The sequence below is a fragment of the Bipolaris sorokiniana genome, assembly GCF_000338995.1.
Source record: "Bipolaris sorokiniana ND90Pr unplaced genomic scaffold COCSAscaffold_16, whole genome shotgun sequence".
In the NCBI taxonomy this organism is placed as follows: Eukaryota; Fungi; Ascomycota; class Dothideomycetes; order Pleosporales; family Pleosporaceae; genus Bipolaris; species Bipolaris sorokiniana.
Genome location: NW_006911910.1, coordinates 1,064,865 through 1,087,112, shown reverse-complemented (window position 1 = coordinate 1,087,112; position 22,248 = coordinate 1,064,865). Strand labels below are relative to the sequence as shown.

Here is a 22,248-nt window from a genome sequence, read left to right as displayed (position 1 = left end):
AGATGTTAGAACTAGAAGTAACGAGAATATAAGGATAGATAGATTTTATTATTTACTCTTATTGTAGTTAACTTAAATTATACTTTCTTACTAGTTACTTAACTTTATAAGATTAATACTTATTAATCTATTTAATATAGATTAGAAATTGTTAAATCTATTGTTATCTATCTTATAAGTACGCCACTCTACTGTATTGCCAGACAACTACCTTACGGAGCTATTCACCTACCCTGCTCGCCCTAACCCGGATCGAGTTTAGAGAAGTATAAGCACCCCACCCCGTGTAACATATAGTAGTAATAAAAACACTAAAATCTACTATTTCTTATCGCTCTCACTACTATATTAGGCGGTGTCTAATACCCTATATAAAACCAAAAATAAAGAGAGGTAAGTTTAATATATATATTTTAAATATATATTTGTATTTTTCTTTTAATATTTAATAATACATTTCTACCTAAGTATGTTAAATTGTAGAGCTAATTTAAAACTATTTAGGCTGGAGTTTTTAGCAAGATAACGCTAAGATCTATATAGCTAAGAACGTTCTAGAGTGGTTTCAGCGTAACTATATTAGACTTTTTAAGCATCCGCTATATAGCCCAGATCTTAACCTAATAGAAAACGTATGGAGCTTACTTAAGGACCGGCTTACTAAGCTACCTAGTAGGTCTCTTGGCGTTGGCTCTATAGATGAGAGTATAAATACTTTTATTAGCGCAATTAAACAAGAGTGGGCTAATATTCTACAAAGAGATATAGATAATTGTATCTTATCTATAGAAAACTGATATACTAGAGTAGTAGAAGCACGAGGCTGGTATACAAAGTATTAGTTAGTAGCTAGAAGATAATTGAAAAAATCTTGTTTTAAAATAAAGTATTTCTATATCACAAAAAATTAATAGATAATATGTCTCTATCTTAATATATGTTATATATCTCACTAATCTAACTATATATAGCACTTGTTAGTATATAGGATCTAAAAATAGCAGCGCGAAATATTTAGTTAGAATCTAGAAAAATTACTTCTCGAACTTTAGCATGTTTTGTAGCCAGGAATAAGCTTACTAAGCATTACGTAATATAGTCATTATAAACTACTTGATATCTAGTTTTCAATGGACTAACCCGTTTAAGTATAGGTGCTCTATAAGCTGAGTTATCATCTTTTAAAAACTATTACTTTTTTAACTACGTTTTTTTTTTGTCACCCCCCTGTAATATTGTAGCACTGTTGACGTAGCAAAAGTGGCTTATCTTAGTGAGATAGTGCACTTGGTCTATTTTTTTTTTCAGTTACACCAATCGATTGAGAGCAAGGGAGCTATACGAATAAAACAGGAAGCCATAGAGGCCTGTTCCGTTATGCGGTTGTGTCTACGCTTCACATACCTTTCTCGGGTAAAGCATTTCTGCTTTGCATTGCATTCAAACTTATTTAGGTTGTAATGGAAAATGGAGGTGCTGTTCAATTAGAGCTCTATTTTGTTGTGATATGCATATATAAGAAAGTACCCATCTAGTGCAACTTCTGCATGTACAGTATGTGTCTTCCTAGAACACCATGCCTCACGTAAGTCCCAATTGGGTAGTTAAGTGTAAGATGTTAGAAATCTCCATATATTGCGGTGTAACAGTGTAATAGGCTGTTTGATCTTTCAAGCCCAGCAAATACAAAAAAAACTTTTCGATTGTCGGGCACTCCGAGAGTAACTGCAAAGAGCACATTGTGGCCATTACTGGGTACTAGAAAAAATTTGAAGCTAGCTACGTACTGCTAAGCTTGTAATTCCCATTTTCTCTCAAGCTGCAGCCTTGGCAGCCAAACAGCAACAAGCCACTCCCCTCTTTGCTATCAAGGCACAGCAGCATGGTTGAAACGTTCCCGGAAGACACCATCGGAAGCTACAATCCACATGCTGTTGAGCCGTGGCCGCTACACGATCTCGATCTGCCCTTTTTTAAAGCTGCGTACAAGGGCGACAATGCCCAGGTCATGTCTCATATTGCATCTAGTGTAGACGTCAATGCTCGCAGCAAATGCAATTGTACACCGCTTCAACTCGCAATCCACGGAGACCATGGAGATACTGTTCGCATACTACTGTCTGCTGGAGCAGATGCAGCCTTACTGGAAGACATCGAACCAAATTCAATACATCCTGTTGATGCTATCAATGGGGCCGCATGGCTTGGTGCCCATCATGCGCTGAAAGCGCTAATGGATTTCGGAATTAAGACGCCGTGCAGCGCTCTTCATTTGGCTGCATCTCTGAATCGCGTAGATTGTATGCGCGCGATTGCGGAGAAGCTGGGACAACATGACTTTTCCGACGCACCGAAACTGGAGGGTTGGATTACGGCGTTGGATCGAGCGGCACTGTGCTGGCACGATGAGGCAGTTAAACTCGCCTTGGTGCATGTTACAAGGATTGTGGCAGATTTGGACTCAGAGAACCGATCTTGTTTGAGTTCTGCACTTGTAAGCGCAGCGCGCGAGGATGATTGTATTGACCGATGTCGATGGGATATCAGTCGACCTGGGAGGCGATTGCGTATTATGCAAAGCCTTATCACAGCTGGTGCGGATGTAAATTGGGAGGAGCCAGAGGGATGGCTGTCCCAGCATAGGCCAGTCCCAGGACTGAATGTGTTCTGGACTTTGCTTGAAGATGGTCTGTCATCCCCTAGAGATGAGATTCTTCTTCTTCTAAGTAATGGGCTGCAACTCGAGAAGGCGCGTGCCGATAATGGCCGTACACCACTATTCGGCCTTGTTTATGAGCAGCAACACGATATAAGTCTCGCCGAAGCATTCCTTACTGCAGGAGCAAAAGCAACTGCTAAAGACGCTAACCTGGATACATCTCTACATTTCGCCGGCAATCGTTGCTTTGCGGAGCTACTGTTCAAGTTCGGTGCACAAGTTTCTGCAGAAGATCGTGACGGCTTTACGCCGCTTCATATGGCCTGCAGATACCGGCGCCCAGATGTCGCAGAGTTTCTTCTATCGAAAGGGGCCACGGTTGATGCGACTACCAGTGAAAAGCAATGGACACCACTTCTACTCGCAACAGATCCGAGGAAGAACGATACATGTATCGAAGATCGGGAACAGCACGAGAAGCTCATCGAACTTCTTTTCGCGCATGGTGCGAATGTGCAGGCCACTACTTCAGACGGACGAACAGTACTCCATAATGCGGCACGCGCCGGCAACCTCGACCTCGTGAAGTATGTGGTTGACCATGGCGTGGACGTTTGCGCCGTCACGTCAAACGGGAAAACGGCTTTGCATTTGGTTGGCAACTTGTCACGTCCACACGACCCCCAGATAGCCCAAAGGCTTGCGATTATACACTTTCTTCTTGAGCATGGTGCCGATATCAACGCCCAAGATCAGGCAGGATCAACACCATTGCACGATTCCTGGTCCTGCGCTCACTACTACGTCCATAGCTCCTTTCAGTATGACTGCCGCTTCAGCCCCGATCTCTTCAACTTGCTCCTGAATAAAGGCGCCGATAAACTTGCGAGAGACGAACAGATGCGAACACCAACTGAGCTCATTGATCGCGAGAAATGGATGTTGGACGAGGACGGTTTTGTATGTGCAAAACTCAAGCCAGTTAGAAGCCCTCCTAGGAGAGGAGGAAGAGGAAGAGGGAACTGAATGCAGTGAATCTCGGAACACGTGTGAACTATTCGTATACTTGGAATACTGTAGACGTGTTTGTACAGAAGCACGCATGGCGTCTCGACACGGAAAACGAAGCCTCCACGCCTCGATATCATGTCCTGGTATGTATTTGATCTCTATAGCAGCAGCAGCTACCTCTTCATTGTGAGTAGATTGACTATGACCTCTACCACTCAAGGATAATCAGCAGATCACAATCCTGTAAGAGAGCTGGATGGTCGGGCGATTCATAATAGCAGGAGATATTAGTATAAGAGATGGTTTATTTATGCATAAAACTTGAACAACGATATATTTTGCTCAAAGCGCTAGTTATGAATATTTGTTTCATGCCACTCAGCTAGCGTATAGTCACGTGACAGTCACCAGAATGCCTAAACATAGGTCCAGCTTATGATTGATTAAGATCCACTTCGTGGATATGTCGGAGAAGTTTGGCGGTTTGCTCTTCATCTCAAAGGATAGATGGATATAAATTGCGGTGATTGACTATAGGCTTGCTTTCTGGGAATACCAGGTGAGGTACAGTATTCGTTCTATCAAGCATGTTAGGTACCTCTTGGCTACAATACGTAGTTATAAGAAAAAGTAGCTTGAGGTGTCTACAAGGCACTCGAATCCATTCTTCACAAAACACAGTAATGCTGTATTTACGGAATGCACTGCGTGATGAAATTCAAAAGTGCTTCAGCATACCCTCCCAGATTCCAAGACAGACAGTCACCATCGCCTCGCCATCATACCTCGCCTCCGCTCTCACCAATCCTCCCTCTCCCGTCGTACCCACCCAAACGTTCTCGAACAACCCCCAACCCCACACACCACGTCGCCATACGTACGTTTCATCGCAGCCTCCCAGCTCACCACGCCTCACTCGCCTCGTCATCCGCACAAAATGTCGTCACGCGCATATGCCATGCTGTTCTGAAACAAGCTTGTACTCGTAGTATGACTCCACGTAACCGTACGGCGGAGTGGGTCAGCGGATAACGGGAAAAGGTGCGTGTGCGTGTTCGGTGTCTCTTTGGCTGTCGGGCCTTGGCGGCTGGTTACACGTCAAGAAGGAATCTGCCGGCAGGCTATGCCTGTTTAGGACAAGGCGGTGAGAGATACAGGGCGCTGAGTTTGGGAATTTGGGGCGGGAGGGGCTGCTGCATGGTGCGTGGGGCGGGTAAGTAGGTCTGAGGTGTTCGAGCGGGAATGATGTGGGTGTATGTGGTGGTGGGCTAGATTGGGAGGTTGGTCGTGTGCGTAAAGGGCTGTTGTTTGTTACGGTGTGTTTTAATCTTTTTTGTTTGAACGGTCTGTTTCGGGTTCTTTGAATGACATCCCTGGCTATAGTGGAATCTCAATGGAGAAGGAGTACCTAGTATAATACAAAGCGTATGTGCTAAGGTTTTCATATGACAGTTTGACACGTGCTCTATCAACGCGTACCTACACGCGCCGAACATTCAACCGTACCGCACTTGCTTTGAATCACACATGTCAAGTTGTCATGGACGCATCAGGCTGACAAGCTGTCAGGGTCTTATAGGCTGTCCAACCCTCCATAGCCCAGACCCCGTAGATGGGCTCCATAATATCTTTGATAGTTGCCCATCCACACTTGTCGGAAGCCTGCCATGGCGCTCTTGAGCCTGTCCAGCAGTTCATCATCTTGCTGCCGGTCTGCTTGGGTGGCTCGGGGAAAGAACTTGGCCCGCAGAACGTGAAACCAAAAGGTAGACTCGACAGTTGCCATAAGTCCTAGGCTAGCATATACCGTGTAGCGTACTACAGGTCGAGCCTCACGGAGATGGTGGACGAGGTTGATAGATGGGAGCGAAGGGTTCTGGGCAAGTTGTTCTGGCTTTGGTGATGGCGGGGTGGGGTGCTGATAGGGCCGCGCCCTGACAGTGGCAGACCCTGCTTTTTCGCGCACCTGTTGGAGCGCATTGAAGGCCGGATTGGTGGGTAGTCTGCTTTTGGCAAGTTTCGGTGAGGCCCGCAGAAACGCCATCTCATTGGTCGCGTGGTGTTGAGACGGAAGAGACGGTCAAAGATGAGATGAGATGCAACTTTGTTCTCGTTCCAACTCACATGGCCTGCCTGCCTACCTAACTATCTACCTACCTTTATCTGCCCTCGAGACGTTGCATTGCTCGCCCTCTGTCGCATGTCTCAGTCGTGTTCTGTGTTGAAGGGGCAGCCGCCAAGAGGCAGCATGTTTGTTTTGGGTCTAATTCTGCGAGGTTATTGGGAGTAGCATTGGCGCCGGCAATCTCAGAGTTTGTGCAGGGGAGCGGCGCTGGTGCTAGGGGGGTCGCGTTAGCGGCATTGGCGGTGTCGGGCTGCCTATTGCGAGCATGATGACGATGATGATGCGGTTTCACGACACCAGGCGGATCGCGAGGGGCGCAAGAGTGGCCATGGTGGGTGCGTGGGCGTGTGCGCCGCCTACACATGTCTCTGGCAGCATTGCGGCGAGTGGGAGGCAGACGGCGGGCGCAAAAGGCGGTGGCTGGCGTTGGGCGGGGAATTGCTGTGCTGGCAGGGACACCTGGGCTAGTGGGGAGTGGTGGCCCGCTGCCGATAGTCAGTCAGGAACACAATAACACCACGCGCCGTGCCTCGACGGCTCATCCATTCCCTATCCATAACTTTTGTTCTTTTTTTCCTCGCTCCCCCTTTATTGCTCTCCACTCTTCCCGGCAGGCCAAATCTCCCGGGACTTGAGTGGCGCCGCCAACAACATCCATTGCACCGGCTTTACTATTATTAACCAAACAGTATTGATAACCAGCGCCCGTGTTTACGCCAGACAGAGAGAGGAGGGGTCGCATCCATGGACGCCGTCGGCCTTGGCTTAAGTGGCATTCCAGGCCCGCCTCGCTGCTGCTGCGGAAACCATGATTGTGCTTTCCTGGCTTACAACGGTCGCCTGCTCGAAGGTTTAGAAAGAGACGTTTCCAAGGCTGCTCAACTCGGCCAAGTATGTGCGCCCGTCAACTTGCCATCACTGGCCACTGCCCGCGCCTGCCGCTAACTTTTGCCCTGCAGGCTCTCCTAGTCCGCCACGAGGCCTATGTAGCCGACTCGGAGCGCGAGCGCAGAGAAATGATTGCCACGATTGAGAATCTCGAGCGGGACAAGAGGCTGCTCGAGACTCAGAATGCCCAGTCCATCAAGACCAACCGCGACCTCCTCGACCAGCTCGAGCACTTGAACAACACCGTTGCCGAGTCCGACGCCCACATCCAGGCCCTCGAGGACACGCTGCGATCGACCGAAGACGAAATCGGGCGCCTCGGCTCCCTGGCTGCACGAACCCAGTTGCTCGAGAAACAGCTGATTGATCTCGAAAAGGAACAGTCTCAGCTTCAGCGCAGCCTCGATGCCAAACTCGTCGACGAGCGGACTGCCATCCAGCGATGGAAGGCGGCCGAGCGCACCATTGGAGACCTCCAGGACCAGATTGACCGTATCGAAAAGGAATCCCGAGCCGAGCGCCAGCGACACCATGAGGTCGTCGCCCGCATGGAACGCCGCATGGCCGTCGAAAGCGAACTCAACTCTGCTGCAACCCGGCTCAAGGCAAAGGCAGGCCACGACAAGGGCGGCAACGGTGTCGTCTCTCACTTCGTAAAGGACATTCTACTTGACAACGCAAATCTACAACACGGTATCATGGAACTACGCGAAATGCTCGGCAACTCAAACGAAGAGGTGGAGCGTCTCCGAGACCAGCTCAGGGACCACCAGCCCACGTCGCCCTCGCAATCCGGAGAAATCACAAGCCCAACGCTACAAAAGGAACTCGAAATGGAACAGGAATCACTTAGTCAAGAACTGCACATACACCACCACTTCCATGGCCCAAAGACGCCCAGGAATCCATCAAAGGGACCGGCCCGGGGCAGGTCCAAGAAGAAGCGATTTACTCTGACTCCCACTCACTTCGACCCACCGCCGACGCTCGAGCGCTCCTCCACCGCTGCCATCCTGAACCAGACTGCTGTCACAGTGCCCAACTCGCATCGATGGTCTCAAGCCTCCACACTGGGCCCAGGCTCATTTGCGGGCTCGCCTGTCTCCGACTCGCGCCGCGGATCCATGTACGATCGTGTCTTTAGCGAGGCATACGACTCGTCACGCCCAACCAGCCCTCCAGACTCCATTTGCTCTCCCATGTTCGGCTCTTCCAAATCGAATGACTACAGCTCAGATCATGACGTTGTGCCGTCTCTCGGTCGAAGACGCTCGGGCACGCTCGACCAAGGCAAGAACGTCATCAGGCACTCGCGTCGCAAGTCTCGTGGTCTCATGCCTCCGAGCCTGTCCAACATGCGCAGTTCCAGCACACCCATTTCCTTTACTACCAAGAGCAGCCCCGCCAGCGCCGTCATCTCGGCTGTCAGCCCCGCAAACTCATTTACAAACGATAGTTTCTCCCTTTCGCCCGCTATGCAGACCGAGCCTCAAGCCGCGATACCCGAGGAGTGTGAGGAGGCTGCTTTGTCAACAGCCGAACCGTCTATCGCCAACTCTGCAGAGTTTGAGCCTGACGAGCTTGTGTCGCCCATTTCCGCGATGCGTCCGTCACTACATCGCCACGCCTCGCACTCATCCCTCATTTCAATATCTGGCATGGATATCCATACGCTACAGTCACGACCCTCGCAGCTCATGTACTCTTCTCCACGTTTTGCAGGCGTTGGTCTTGCTGGATCCGTCGGACCAGAAGTTGCGTGGGGCGCTACCGCGTACGGCACCTTGTCGAGCAAGGCAACCGATGGCAGCATGCTCAGCCGCACCATGCTGAGCATTGCAAACCAGAAGCGCGGCCCCCGCAAGAGCGATGGCCACCAGCCCACCACCAGCCCTGGCATCACCCAGAAAGTAGGCGGCTGGGTCTTTGGCAAATGGGGCGCTACCCCCGCTCCTCCATCCGAGTCTGCTACTCGCCCCCCATCCGTCTTGAGCCAGCAAACGCAATCGAGTGCTGACACTGGTTCCTCCAAGGAAGGATCCGAGAGCTCCAAGAAGACCAAAGACAAGGCCAAGGCGAGGGCCAGCGGCGTCAATCAGACCGGTCCTATTTGGGGCGTTTTCGGTGACGCACCTGAAACTCCTGCAAAGGTCGTAGTACAAGACTACGACGCCGAAGCCCTCGGCGATGCATTGGTTGATGCTGAGAAATAATTTTTTTTGGCTTCTTTTTTTTGTTTTCTCCTTTGTTTCGCTCAACGATCGCAAATCGTTTCATGACCCTTTATACACATTTTTTAGCCACGTTTTTTGTTCGTGCATTCTGGCGACTCACGCAACGGCATCACATCACGATAGACTTGCATTATAACCGGCGTTTTCTTCTTCCTTTTTTTTACAAGGGGTTTCTCCTTGCGTCTCTCGTTCATATCAGGAGACTGCGAATGAATGGGTATGGGTATGGCGTGATGATTATATGCGAGAAGATTACCAGATATGCGGAGGGATGGAGGGGAGAAATCGATCAAATCGATACCCAGGGTATATACATTATATAGATACGTATGCGGGTATATATATACATATGTATACATGGCCATATACTTCGATGTGCAGATTGTGGTCTTCAAGCTCGCTTCTATTGATATCTTTCCCGTGATGCCCTTGCCATGGAGTTAGCATACGATTCAAGGATACATCAGAGCGCTTTCCACAAATATGAGAAGAGTTTTTTAAATCTATGTCTGTTGCTACCAGGACCTAGCCCCTGACTCCCTTTTTTTTAAAGTTACATGTATTTTTAATAAGTGTAACTAGCTTCAAATAGAAGCACATGCAGTGATACCATGGGCATCCCGCTAGCTAATCATATAAACACTTAGTGTCTCTTCTCCACATCGGAGAGATTTCCTCGAAACACGTGCGTGCGTGATCAGCGATGCTGGGGAAATGCTACATCGAATCCCCTTCCGCAACAGGGATCTTCCTGGCTCCTAGATCCATGATGATGCCTGTAGAGTGTATAATACCCGGCTTGGAAATACTTCTGTTCAGTCAATAACGACCATTACTCTTGCCTTTTTGACCAGAGGCACCCGGTTGTTGACGACCTGTGTGTGCTGCCGGATCTCGTCTTCGGAGTCATCTTCTAGATCTGCAATACGGCTCCGCTTCTTGCTATCATTTTTGTCCTGGCCAGATTCTCTTGACTTGGCCGCCCGGACTGGCAGTGTAGGTGCCATGAAACGCTGTAATCGACCACCCAACACGTTGTCCAGACTGGGCTTCACATCCTCGCTCTCATTATCGTTCGCGTTCGCTGCATCGAGAATGCGGTATTGTTTGCGGAGCGCCTTAACATTGTGTTCTAGGTTGAACCTAGAAACATCTAACCCGTTGATAGTACGGAGCCCCAATGCCTCGGCTCGATCATCACCCCAGTACCACGTAGCATCGGCAGTTTGTGCGATGCGTTCGTCGTTTCTTCGAGAAAATGCACGCGCGTCAATCAAAGCCTGTCGACCGAGATCGAGGCTGAGTGTTGTATCATGAGAATCATACCCAAGAAGGTGCGCCATGGCATTACGCTCGTACAAGCGACCAGCAACACGAGCGTAGGGGATGGCGAGCTCCTTGTCTGGCGGATGAAGAGGATAGAAATTCCCATAGTCTCCGGCTGCTCTGGGGATCCGAGCATTAGATACCCATCGTTTGTCTGACCTAGAAGCATCGCTCGTGTAGGCGGTACCATACAACCAAATTGCCGAGTTGAAGGGCCGTCCTTCATCGTAGTCATTGGTCGAGGCCTTGTCCAAATTTGACCATTTTAGCCGGATGGATTTGATGCTCATGATATCGGTGCAGACAGCCTGATCAGACTTGGTTGGAAGAAGACGGACGGTATCACCCACAGCAAGCATCTCTGAGCCGACAAAGATGCCGTGGCAGTATATCGTCGCTTCTGGCCATGCTCCTCGAAAGCGATGTTTTCCTACAAGCGAGATTGTCGAAGTCAAAGCCAAAGCATTCTTGATACTTGGGTGCCAAAGGTCTTGATCTACATGATGCAGAAGCTCTTTCCAAAGAAAGAAAGGACGGCTTTGGCGCAATGAGATGTACTTGTACCGCTTTGACAAAGACTTGTCCGGATTATTTGGATTGGGAATGAGCTCTACTCTCATGTCAGAGCACGACCCGTTCGAGTTCTTGGTTGGGTCTAAGAGGTCAGTAGTCGGCGTTTGGGCCACCTCTGTTACTAGACCAGCCTCCCAGTGTGGGACATCGAGGAACTCATCCGTCTGCTCGTGACACAAGCACAGCTCGTTAGTGATGGCATGTCTCGTAACCGTAACTCCATCAGCCAGATGGCGGATGAACATGACAATGTCTCCTTTGCGCGGAATCCATTGCTCTTGAGATTTGAGAGTCTGCAGTAGCTTCGGGATGCTTTCCTGTTCCGCTCGCCAATCAGGACTCAAAGGCTCTTCAATGAGCTGATCAATGCATTTGTGGCTTCGGAGCTTTTCAACTAGGTTCCGATAGACGTCGGGTGTACCATCTTGGTCGGTCCTGGTCAAATCGTGACCCGGGCTCAGCTTCTTGGGTCTTCCTTGGCTTGTGGGGCGAGAGATTATAACCATGGCGGGAGTTGGTTGGACGCGGTGGGTGCTGCTGGGTCGGCTCTGAAGAGATGCAGAAGCTGAAACATTAGATGAGCTAGCAGAACTTCTGGGGCGGGAGCTGTTGGACATAGCGCGGGGAAGGCCTGAGCCGCCGCGACAGACAGTACAGGGACACCCTATGCTGTTGCCGCCATTGTGCATGAGATATTCGAAGTGGGGAAAAAATCGGTTGGGAGAGTCGAATTTCTTATGACTGGGGTGTCCGAACAGATACTTGTCGAAGCATTTGGGATCTGAAGGCCGTGGCCTCTGCCACATGGTGTAGCCTGCGGGAAGAGCTTCGAGAATGTAATGCACTCCCGACTGGGCACTTCCGCGCTGCTCCATCCATAATTGACCGATCTTCTCAAGGTATAATGTAGGAGGATCAATTTGGGTGTGCGTGCCTGAGGTTGGAACGTGCAAGGGATCGCCGTCGGAACAACCAGGTTTCAATGGTACCACAACGCGGCCAGGAGTCATGATTGTGGCAGTCTCAAGTTGACGTGAATGTGTCGACTGCCGTGAACAGGTTTCACAGTAGCTGTTGGGTGCTGGTGGCTGGCTGTAAGTTGAAGAATGGCGGGAGTGGAAAAGTTTAGCGGGGTATGGGTGAGGTCAACAGGGTGAAAAGGTAGGGAGGTGGGTCAAATGCAAACGTCATGGGAAGCTGGCAGGTGCGTCTACAACAGTCAGCAGAAGAGCGCAGAGACACAGCACGCGGTGAGAGTGAGCAGTGATGGATGGTGTCTTCAAAGCGTGTACTACATATCGCTGGCAGTGGCGCATTACAGTCGCAACATGCAAAAGACGCGTGGTGTTGGTGAGTGAGGGTGAAGGATAAGGTCGAGGTCAGAGTTGCATGTCTTGGCAGCCCCACCGGCAGGCGTGTTCCTTGCTCACATGCAGGAACGCGAGATTTAGCGAGTCGTGCTACTTACTGACTTACTCTCTCTGTGCTCCGCCCCCCCTTTTTGGTTCAATCCCTGCCGAACCACGACAACAAACATTCTAGCCGCCGACCAAGTAAATTCAGCATGTGATATCCACGAGCAGCTGCGTCTTCCGCTGTGACAGCTGCACGTCTGGGCCGAGGAAGGCTGGATGGCTTTTGGTCTTCACGTTCAGGCCGGCCGCTGTCACTAACCTTCAATATACTTAGAGTCACCTGTGATGCACAACCACCCGTTCCCGAGGCAGAGCCGTGCGGCTCCACTAGAGGCCATCCCCGTCATTGAACAAGCCATGACTTGAGGATCTAACCACACATGGCCGTCCTCGATACTCCAACGGTCCTTAGTGCGTGATGGAGTGCAGGGCTCATCTGTTTCGAGTCCTTTCGCGGTCAAGTCCACTATTGTTAGCCCGGTTAAGCTTTCGACGGAATCCACCCTTCTAGCCGAGACAACGCCCTTCTCCCATGCCCAAGCATCTCCTGGCTCACCTCTACCCACCTCTCTTCACCCGCCTTGCCTGTCATCCGCACACCTATGCCCCCGGTATATAGTGAAATACATAGTGGCAAGGAAGTCCAAGGGGCAGCCGTCGCTCCAACCAGCCGCTCCGGCCGTTAATCTCACCTCGACCAAAAGCCCGGCCTTCGGATCACTCGCCATAGCCTTCGTACACACGTATCCACCATTCCCATGCGATGAATTTCTTCCGCTCCAGTCGCGCAAACTCACATTTCCCCATTGACGATGACCGGCCAGCAAAGCGCATCTCAACTCCCGCTGGCCAGCGACTCTCCGTCATCCTCGACAACAAGCTCACAAAGTCACCGGCCAACACAGCCAAGATCAACGTCACCACCGAGAGCACATTTTGCAACGACCCATCGCATCAGCATGTAGGCCCCGTGCTGCATGTTCACAAGAATGAGAGGAAGAAGGGAGGCGTTTTTTCCGCCTTGACTGGCAGCAGATTAAACACGCCCAATGAGGATCGAGCCAACAATGGGAGCAATCTCAGTGTCAGTGTTTGGAGCGACAGAGAGGATGAGAAGTTTGGTCACGTAAGGCAAAGACGGAGGGGCATACTTGCCTGGGGACGGAAGAAGCTTGCCTTGGTCGTTGCTATCTTGATAGTGCTGATCGTGGCTTTGGCCGTTGGCCTATCAGTGGGCTTGAAGAAGCACGCTGGGTCAGTCACCCGCATTTCATCATTAAAAAGCAACACTTACTAACGCACTACACAGTAGCGCATCCCAAAATACAGCAAACGGTTCTCAATCGGCAGGCAGCGCGTCCGGCACCAACAATCACAACCAAAACAATGGCGCCGACTCCCCCACCGGAACCGACAAACCACCCGCTCCATCCCCGGCAGCCCCACGGCCCTCTGTCCCTCCCAACTTCCCCGTTGGCGCTTACTCACTTGCCGTCTTCCTCGACACTGTCACACCAGAGTGCACCGCCAACCAAAACACCTGGACATGCACCCCAAACAAAGACTACTACGCGGATCCGCAAAAGGCTCTTACCATTCTCAACTGGGAAATCGCCGGTTCCTCGGGATCGTACAAAATCTCATCCAAAGGGCATGATGATACATTTGATACGACCTTTCAGAACGAAAACCTTGAGCTGTTGGATGTAGGACAAGAGACGGAGCGCTACCGGTTTCAGATTTCTCGCTCAAAAACTGTAAACATGACCGGTACCCTTGGGGACAGCAAGGGTGATTTCGAGTGTGATTACAGCGCAACAAACATACAGGCGTTCCTATACACCAAGATGCTCCGCACTTATCCTGATGACACAATCGCTGTCAAAAACACCCCGAACGTCCAATGGCCATTTGGTAAGTGTGATCTATTGTCTGACTTCTATTTCCACATACTAACATTGTGTTTAGCTGTGCGCATCGAACAAGCTGTGGCTGGTGGTGAGGGTGTGCCATCCTGCAAGAGTTCATCAGGTGACAGTGTTGGCCTCAAGGCCCAGGATGCGGGCACGCTATGCTCCTGTCTCTACAAGAATTGGACCCCTCAAAAGTAGTCAAAAAAGCAATTGCAATTTCTTTGTTCATTACCATCATCTAGCGTTTCCTTTGTGTAATGTATATACTCTTAACATAGCATAGCGTAGCAAGCACTTTCTTTCTATTAAGGGGCGATGGCGGCGTACGAGTATCGGGGTCACCAGGTATAGAACGCGTTGTTTTACTGTACCATTTGGTCATCATTTTTGTCTTCTTCACGAGGTAAAGCTGGCGTCTCCTACATATTGTTTTTCCTATCCCCCCCCCCCCCAAAAAAAAAGATATCTCGGTAGTTGAATTTTCTTTGTACAAATAGCACTTGGGCGAGGGCGGCGTCCTGAAATTCCTTTGTTTTCCATAGGACAAGCATAACGCCCTTTCCGGCGCAGATTTCAATAGCCTGCCGCATGCGGCCAAACACCGACAGATAAAGCAATCATACAACACATACACAAGAGCAACAAAATACAGCGTACGCGCTTTGCCAAAAGAATCGTGCGCATCTCCTGCTCAACTGACATATATCGCTAATTACTTCTACTCTGTCGCGGCCTTCAACCCAATGACCAGTTTCCTCCACAACATCTGGCCGTTTAGCTCGCCAGCCCAACGATCACAAAACATAATGCACAAGCACAAGGGCATGCGCGATATACTAAGTGATGATGACCGGGGATCCAAGTCGGATAGCAGCAGTACGCCTTCAAGTGCAAGATACGGCGGATCCAGCACTATGACGATAACAGAGACAGTCGCGAGCACTCCTCCATCTTCTGGAACTGGCAAATCACTGGCTCAAACACTTGGCTCCTCGCGTCTCGAACCAGGCACTCCTGAGTCTCGACTCAGAGCAGCAGAGTTGAGAACCAAGGCAAGACTGTTGACAGAGCAAGCGGAGAAGTTACAAAAAGAACGTGCTGCTCTTCAACAGCAACCATCTCTCTCTAGCGAGTCCGCGGGGAAATTCCCAGGAGTGAATGATGCTACAAACACCATTGGTCCAGAACAAACTGCTTCACCTCCTCTTCCTCTCCCTCCTACCACTCAACCAACACCGCAGACACGCTGTTCCAAAACCGACACGACACCTGCGTCAACAACACCACCGGGCTGGTCTGGCATGTCATCGAGTCAAAAATGGAGCACAGATTCTAATCTCTGTGCCCGCGAACTGGGCTCTAAATCTGCCATCTGCGCCGACCTCCACGAGCCAGAATACGCCATGCGCGACGCTGAAATCCGAGATGCACTCACGCATCTTGTATGTCTGATCCAGGGCTTCAGCCGTGAGTTCTTCAGCGGCGAGGTCCATATCCCCGCGCCTGACGGTATTCTTCCAGCTTCAATCTACGCGCAAATGACGCCACAGACGGTCAAGGTGGTGCATTGCGTTGCGAGTGGCGGGCCGGCAGGCCAGTGGGGATGGCACAACTTGTTTCTTAACGAGGAGAAGAGACAGGCGCTTGTATGTGGAGTCATCGGAAACGTGCTTGTAGAGCAGGTATTTGAGAATGTGTGTTTTGGATTCGGCGAGGAAGATAAGGATGCTTTCAGTGCTCTTGAGCGAGAATTGAAAGATGAGGATGGTAAGTTTTTCTCTCCCCTTCCCACTTTACCACTTCAGCAACGACGTAATACTCTATGCTAATTTCTCCATAAACAGGATTCACCCGTCACTACCGTTTCTCCCAGACCCTCCGCCACCTCACCCACGACGCCACCACCCTCCACCCTACCTCCTTCACCGCGCACATCCAAACCATCCTCGCAGCACTAACCACGCACCTCACCCCTCTCCTCTCCCTCCTGCACCCCTCTCCCCTCTCCACCCTCCCATCCCTCATCCCCGCCTTACTAACCCTCACCACCCGCGCCGCCCTCCTCTCCCTACACATGCGTCTAGACCCGCACACATTCTATCGCTTCACTCCCTCTTTCAAAGAAGACACCTTCATCCCCTCTCGCATGCACTGCACAAACGTCACGCAGATGCAGCAGTCATGCCCGCACAATCCATCTTCCGTGCTTACCCCCGCCGAACAAGCCCGGCGCGCCACTCTATCGAAAGCCGAGCTGCGACGCAGCAAGGCGGATCAGGCACTTACGCAGATTATTGTGTTCCGCGGTGTTGTGGCGTTTCGGAAGGGTGGCTGGGAAGATGGGGGAAGTACCGGGAGGGATGTGGTGTTTGAAGAGGAAGAGTACGGCGGGGAGGGGTATAGGGAGAGGGTTGTTACGAGGGGGTGGGTGTATTGTCGGTGGGGGAGGGGGGTGATGAGGGGGATGGGGGAGGAGATGGGGAGGAAGGTGCATGGGGATGCGTGGAGGGAAGGTGGGTTTGTCGAGTTTACGGGGTTGGAGGGCGTGTGGGATTGGTTGGGGGAGGAGGAGAGGGCGAGGAAGGGCGAGGATAAGGCATAGAGGGGTGGGGTAGATGCGGAGTTAGTTGGATTTTTGTATGTTAGTGATATAATGTCCCTCCCTGGGTCGCGCAAATCCCCCCATGCCGCAAGAAAAGAGGGGTACCTTATCTTCAGAAAACGATATTTCCGTATACGCGTTATTTTCATACTATGTCATAAAGAGGTCATGTTTTTTACCTTCTTCTATAGGTGTAGACACCTCTCCTTATAAAAATTACGCTATTATTATTGCATCCGCGCTGATGCGCAAAAGACACCTTTTCTAGAGATAGGTAATAACACCGCTACAGATAGCCTCTGTCAAGCTCTATTGCACCCCTATACTAACGAATGAAGTTGTGTATACTAAGAAAACCTTTAGCTATGCTGAAGGGCTAACCCTAGACCTTAGTGCGGTATAGCGCTCATATTCATGCGTGGTTGCCACCCCTATTGGTACTTCCCTAGCGAGCAGCTTCCGCATATAGCTAGTATAGGACCGCTTACGGCGTAATTTTCTCTAGGCTAAGCTTATGGCTTCGAAGCCCTGTGGCTGTATAAGCTCTAGAATCCTATTAGTAAGTTAAAGATCACGTAGTTATCAGCTTTGCCTTTATAATAACAGTCTCCTATGCATTATAATAACGCCTTATTAGCCTAACAGCATAGACCTAAACTCCGTAACTACTAATATAACTATTAACTAATATATTTTTATAACAGGTGCATTCTATAATAGCCCTATCTCTAGCTAACGCAGCCTAGGCATGCTGTTAGCTCGCACTAGAGCGTCAGCCTCTTCACCTTCTCCTTGTAGATTCGCAACTACTACCTTAATTACCTCTTCTACTAGTACTTTAGCAGAGGTCTTAGACTTACGTCCTCTTTTCTTAGGAACCTTAGTAACTAACGCTTTCTCCTCTTTCTTAGCACGCTTAGCTCGTGCCTCTTTAAGGTCCTTAAAGCTTATTACCTTCGCCTTCCCTAAGATAAGAGACCTAGTTAATCGCCGAACGTTAGCCTCCTTATTAGCATTTGTTAAGAATGCATTTTAATCTTAAAGGAGTGTCTATTTTATAATGGATATTTACGCTGCACTCGCGAGCTTTTGTACGTACTTCTGCAGGCATTATATACTCTACTTATCCCGTGTATACGTATTATATTTAATTAAATTATATAGAGATATTATAGCCTCTATCGTTACTAGTGTTATAGGGGTTATAGAAGTTATAGGTACTTATACTGCTTATTAGTTTTATAGATAAGTAAGCACGTCTAGAGTAGCTATCTTAGAGGGCGGTTCTGGCATCTTTTGAAGGACTCTCTCGAGGTTAAATAGGAACAAACCACTTACGGCCCATGCGGTAGTGATGTTCCTTCTAGTTATTACTGTTTCTCTAGTAGGCTTATATATAGAGGTAAAGTGCACCTTGCTAATAGTTTCTAGCCCTCCTTAATAGAGCCGTTCTACCTCTTCACGATATGCTATCTTAAGAGGGCTAAAAACTTTAACGTCATAAGGCTGTAGTTTGTGTGATATATAAGATAGTAGGCGGCATATAATAATATTATTCGCGAAGTAATATTCTAGGATTTCTAAGGTCTCGTGCGTTCTAAAGCTATCGCAAATTAGGACCCGTAGCTTTCTATCCGCTCGTTTACTTGTTTGAGGATCAAATACACGGGTAAGCTACTCTAGGCTGATCTTTAAGTTATTGTATCCGTTCTCGGAGTGTCCATAATGCTAGCCAGGGATTGGAAAGGTAGTCCAATTACCTCTATAGGTTGAAGCTGGCCAGATAATGAGTGGTAGTAGTGACCTGCCATTAACACTACACACACACACACACACACACAATTTATTTACGCCCGGCGGCCGAACCGAAAGGGCTACTAACACTAATCTAACTTTACACTTTCTATGCTACGTCTTGGTCTCCTTAGCCCATATGTCTTCTTTGGCCCCCTTCTTTACATAGCTTATTATCCAAGTCAAAGCCCTTACTTACTATCTTAGCACGCTTCTTCTCTATCTACTATTCATTAGCACTACAGTAAGTTGCAAAACCGCACTCACCCTTTGTGCAAGCGACGATTTAAAAAGGCCCCTGTCGGTCTAGGACCCCCTTGCTAAGTTCCACCAATCATAAAAATCTAACATGCGCTAGCTCTAAGACGGCTAGCTCGCGATCACAGCCCATAGTTGTATAACTATAAAACAGGTCTAGTAAGATCTCGCACTGCGTAGCGAGACGCACACTGTAGCGAGACGGACAAGGGGTATGTCACAAGTAACAGCTGAAGGATCTCCTGACAAAGGCTGCATAGTAGGAGACCATCGGGCAACCACGTCGAAAGGTAATGATCTCCGCGTGGCAGAGATCACGTGACTGGTCTCACAGGTGGGGACTGAAGTCAGTGACTCCAGCAGGAAGGAGTGAGGACAGGACTGGAAGCAATGGGTATAAGAATGTGTTGGATCTCATTATTACACTCGTTATGGTCAACTCTCATAAGTTCTTCTCTTACATAGATTGATACTTAGTTATTCTATCCTATAATAGAATTGGTTTGTCTATCTTACCAACGGTTAACTCCTATAACTCTTTCCCACCCGAATCGCCAGACAACTACCGCACGGTTTACTTCATCATACCGTCTCGCCCTAACCCCGACCGAGACTAGGCAAGTATACCCCTACCCCGTGTAGACCCCGTGTAACAGGGCACTTTAACGTCTCACAGCTAGAAAGTCTATACGCATGATAAACATTGCTACGTTTCTATAAGAATGGTTAAACAAAACTTAAAAAAAAATACAATTTACTATCTAGCTCGACACTGAGTTTTTATATGCCCTTGAACGTGCACGTTGGCGTCGCTGACTGCTCTCACTCTGCTCAGGCTCTACAACTACCCTTTCTGCCTCTGTAGTGAGCTGCTGAACCTGCTCTACCTGGAGCACTCTACTAGAAGCAATATATTGACGCTAATGATTCTATTTTTGTCGTTAGCGCTGATTTTCTGTACGTAACTTCTTATTTTTCTCTGCGAGTATCGTTGCTGATTGCATTACAAGCTGAGCGCTCTTAGCAAGCTGGCGTATAGTAACACTTGTTGGGTTCTCTGGCTACCGGCACAGTGGCTCTTGGAGATAATTTACTTGCTGCTGAAGCAGCTCTACTGTATGTGGTTTTTCCATCTGCGCTTCAACGTTATTATTCGTGATTATCTGTGGTAGAGACAGCGTCTAGACGATAGTTCGCGGCGATAAAACACGATCTGAACAAGAAGGGACAAGACCCGTCGCCTGAAAGCCTGGTTGGATATTCTGCTGCACAAATACGGTCGGCTGGATCCGCGTATAGGCTGTAAGGAAGTCTACCTTGTTAACGTGGCAGATGCCGTGGCGGGCGAGCTCTTTAACCTGACGTTCGTACGCGCGCTTAATAGGAGAGTAGTAGCTCACATCTAGAGGCTGGAGGAGATGGGAGGTATATAACGGCATACAGAAAGTGATAATCTTGTTCTCTGCGCAGCATTGATCAAAATCTGGCGTAGCCTGGCTGCTATAGCCGTCTAGAATAAGAAGTCGATAGACTCCAGTTGTACGGGCCGCCGTATACTGACTGAAGTGCTTCACCCACTCTACGCCAATATGATTAGTTATCCTGCCACTGTCTGATACTGCGATAGTCTAGTTTGGTGGGAGGCCTTGATACCAGCTACTCTGGTGGGCCTCACTGGATAGGATCATGAATGGTGGTAGAGACTAGCTAGACGTATTAACGACTTGACTACTGTTACCCACTCGCGATTGCCTGGCTGTATAACGACTACCTAACTAACTCTTTTAGAACTAGTGTCGCAGGCTATATAAGGCTATAGAAGCAACGACTTTAGCTAAGCTGAAGTAATAAGCCACTGTAACGGTAATAAGGATGCACTACCTTAATAAGAAAAAGCAATAGCTATATACTATAAATAAATAAATAAAGATAGTAGATAGTAGATATAATAAAAAGGAGATTTTATCGCACCTACGCGTGTAATAACTAGTTATAACTTTTAACGTTGTAGTAACGCCTATCGCGAATCTAGTCTCGTCGACGTTATAGATATCTTGGTCTAGAACGCTATATATCTAGCGCGTTTCCTCTACTAACTTAAACTACTCTGCGATTATAGTAGGATCCTTATACTAAATGCGCTACCTATTAAATCTTCTTATCTACTTTGTCTAACGCTCTGGCTAGCCTTAGATAAAGCGCGGTACCTATTTCTTGCTAATAGGTTGTGGAGGTGGATCTTAGCTACGCGCAGTAAGTAACGCGTCTACTATCTATCGTACGTTGATGATTTAGGGTGGAAAGCCTTGCTAATCTAGGTCTAGAATCTACTGTATAAGAGACTACTCTTTAATAGGCAATAGCTTATAGTTAGTAGGTCGTATCTCTAATTATGGCTGGGTACTATAGACGCGCGTCTAAAGTGTGGATCTTAGTATATTAAAAGCTATCGCAAGAGCGCGGAGAGACTGTTTTAGATTACTATAGTAGGAGGCTATAATAAGACTTATTCTACGTTTATAAGAAGTCTGTATAGAGCGTTATTATTATGGTATTATGGTAGTTGTGTAGAGAGTTGGGTTAGGTTTGGTGGGGTGGCCAGCTCGCTAATTCTTGACGTTAGTTAACTAACTAGGCTGCCTCGCTAAGCGGCTGGTGGCTGCGGGGCTGTACTACTTCTCAGCCGCTCAGCCTTATAGCTATTCTATATAGCTCTGGTTAAACTCTTTATTATACCGCTCTTTGTATGCTAGGTTACCTATCTCTAGCCTTTTGGATCGTCTCTTACGGCTGTACCTTAACTATTTCTGTAGTAACTAGTGTCTACGAATCCTTCCCTAAACTTCGTACGCTAGGAAACACCTCTCTATTCTATTAGCCCTATTTATTATTCTACTACATATATATATAGAAAATAGACTATTTAGATCTAGTTACTTTACTATTTATACTAGCTACTTAAATAATAACTCAGCCTACTGTGCTACATGTAACGATGTTACAACTTCGCCATGTATCGGACCAATCCCAGAGCCGGATCGGAGGTAGTACTCGCCGCCCTCTTCATCAACCACTCGTTGTGAGGTCGGATCCGATTCGGATCCGACTAAGATAAGTATATAAGGAGACACTCCCTGTAGCTAGCTCTGTAGACTTTTGATATCCTTTCGTACAAGGCCTATAGGTGTCTATTCGAATTAAGGCTCGTTTGATGTCCCACGCACTCCCATATGCCTCTGAGTGACACTACCGCCGATACTGATCCGAGTAGTCTTGCCTGCGCCGTTACACCACAAACGTAAGATTATTAGTTTAACGCGCTCTAGAGTAACTACTAACCCTTACTACTCTAGTAATAATCTTTAGGCCTATGTAGTAATAGAGCTACCTAACAACGTTAAGCAAAATATAAACTTTAACCACCCTGATAAGCTTAACATCCTCGCTAAG

At 48.6% G+C, this 22,248-nt stretch overlaps 9 protein-coding genes across 9 annotated transcripts; 5 read left to right on the top strand and 4 right to left on the bottom strand.

The window, feature by feature from the left end:
• Positions 1–2,442: 2,442 nt before the first annotated feature.
• Positions 2,443–3,702, top strand: COCSADRAFT_41001 (uncharacterized protein). The gene has a single exon (XM_007706348.1). It carries the CDS (start codon positions 2,573–2,575, stop codon positions 3,683–3,685), a length of 1,113 nt encoding a protein of 370 aa, XP_007704538.1. The 5' UTR covers positions 2,443–2,572; the 3' UTR covers positions 3,686–3,702.
• Positions 3,703–4,309: 607 nt separating this feature from the next.
• COCSADRAFT_41000 (uncharacterized protein) lies at positions 4,310–4,737 on the top strand. Its single transcript, XM_007706347.1, has one exon. The coding sequence runs from the start codon at positions 4,354–4,356 to the stop codon at positions 4,657–4,659; it is 306 nt and encodes a 101-aa protein (XP_007704537.1). The 5' UTR covers positions 4,310–4,353; the 3' UTR covers positions 4,660–4,737.
• A 530-nt stretch (positions 4,738–5,267) lies between these two features.
• On the bottom strand, positions 5,268–5,564 carry COCSADRAFT_49412 (uncharacterized protein; the record flags this gene model as incomplete). Its single annotated transcript, XM_007706351.1, has 1 exon — positions 5,268–5,564. A coding segment is annotated over one exon (297 nt), but the record flags the coding sequence as incomplete, so codon positions are not given.
• A 774-nt stretch (positions 5,565–6,338) lies between these two features.
• On the top strand, positions 6,339–9,299 carry COCSADRAFT_185044 (uncharacterized protein). The gene is made up of 2 exons (XM_007706616.1): positions 6,339–6,686; positions 6,755–9,299. The coding sequence occupies exons 1-2, from the start codon at positions 6,540–6,542 to the stop codon at positions 8,894–8,896; spliced, it is 2,289 nt and encodes a 762-aa protein (XP_007704806.1). The 5' UTR covers positions 6,339–6,539; the 3' UTR covers positions 8,897–9,299.
• A 92-nt stretch (positions 9,300–9,391) lies between these two features.
• COCSADRAFT_347621 (uncharacterized protein) lies at positions 9,392–12,153 on the bottom strand. The gene has a single exon (XM_007706615.1). It carries the CDS (start codon positions 11,824–11,826, stop codon positions 9,733–9,735), a length of 2,094 nt encoding a protein of 697 aa, XP_007704805.1. The 5' UTR covers positions 11,827–12,153; the 3' UTR covers positions 9,392–9,732.
• A 631-nt stretch (positions 12,154–12,784) lies between these two features.
• Positions 12,785–14,783, top strand: COCSADRAFT_127458 (uncharacterized protein). The gene is made up of 3 exons (XM_007706614.1): positions 12,785–13,485; positions 13,541–14,145; positions 14,200–14,783. The coding sequence occupies exons 1-3, from the start codon at positions 12,995–12,997 to the stop codon at positions 14,340–14,342; spliced, it is 1,239 nt and encodes a 412-aa protein (XP_007704804.1). The 5' UTR covers positions 12,785–12,994; the 3' UTR covers positions 14,343–14,783.
• A 39-nt stretch (positions 14,784–14,822) lies between these two features.
• COCSADRAFT_347613 (uncharacterized protein) lies at positions 14,823–16,746 on the top strand (the record flags this gene model as incomplete). Its single annotated transcript, XM_007706613.1, has 3 exons — positions 14,823–15,611; positions 15,666–15,911; positions 15,989–16,746. The coding sequence occupies exons 1-3, from the start codon at positions 14,888–14,890 to the stop codon at positions 16,744–16,746; spliced, it is 1,728 nt and encodes a 575-aa protein (XP_007704803.1). The 5' UTR covers positions 14,823–14,887.
• An 819-nt stretch (positions 16,747–17,565) lies between these two features.
• COCSADRAFT_67117 (uncharacterized protein) lies at positions 17,566–17,772 on the bottom strand (the record flags this gene model as incomplete). Its single annotated transcript, XM_007706612.1, has 1 exon — positions 17,566–17,772. A coding segment is annotated over one exon (207 nt), but the record flags the coding sequence as incomplete, so codon positions are not given.
• A 411-nt stretch (positions 17,773–18,183) lies between these two features.
• COCSADRAFT_100747 (uncharacterized protein) lies at positions 18,184–18,411 on the bottom strand (the record flags this gene model as incomplete). Its single annotated transcript, XM_007706611.1, has 1 exon — positions 18,184–18,411. A coding segment is annotated over one exon (228 nt), but the record flags the coding sequence as incomplete, so codon positions are not given.
• Between the last annotated feature and the right edge of the window lie 3,837 nt (positions 18,412–22,248).

Excerpts from the sequence above, each read along its gene's own strand:
- COCSADRAFT_41001 (XM_007706348.1), top strand. The coding sequence starts at position 2,573 with ATGCAAAGCCTTATCACAGCTGGTGCGGATGTAAATTGGGAGGAGCCA.
- COCSADRAFT_41000 (XM_007706347.1), top strand. The coding sequence starts at position 4,354 with ATGCTGTATTTACGGAATGCACTGCGTGATGAAATTCAAAAGTGCTTC.
- COCSADRAFT_185044 (XM_007706616.1), top strand. The coding sequence starts at position 6,540 with ATGGACGCCGTCGGCCTTGGCTTAAGTGGCATTCCAGGCCCGCCTCGC. Across the intron at positions 6,687-6,754 it reads AGGCTGCTCAACTCGGCCAA|GCTCTCCTAGTCCGCCACGA; the intron begins GTATGTGCGCCC and ends TTTGCCCTGCAG.
- COCSADRAFT_347621 (XM_007706615.1), bottom strand. The coding sequence starts at position 11,826 with ATGACTCCTGGCCGCGTTGTGGTACCATTGAAACCTGGTTGTTCCGAC.
- COCSADRAFT_127458 (XM_007706614.1), top strand. The coding sequence starts at position 12,995 with ATGAATTTCTTCCGCTCCAGTCGCGCAAACTCACATTTCCCCATTGAC. Across the intron at positions 13,486-13,540 it reads GGCTTGAAGAAGCACGCTGG|TAGCGCATCCCAAAATACAG; the intron begins GTCAGTCACCCG and ends CGCACTACACAG. Across the intron at positions 14,146-14,199 it reads GAACGTCCAATGGCCATTTG|CTGTGCGCATCGAACAAGCT; the intron begins GTAAGTGTGATC and ends CATTGTGTTTAG.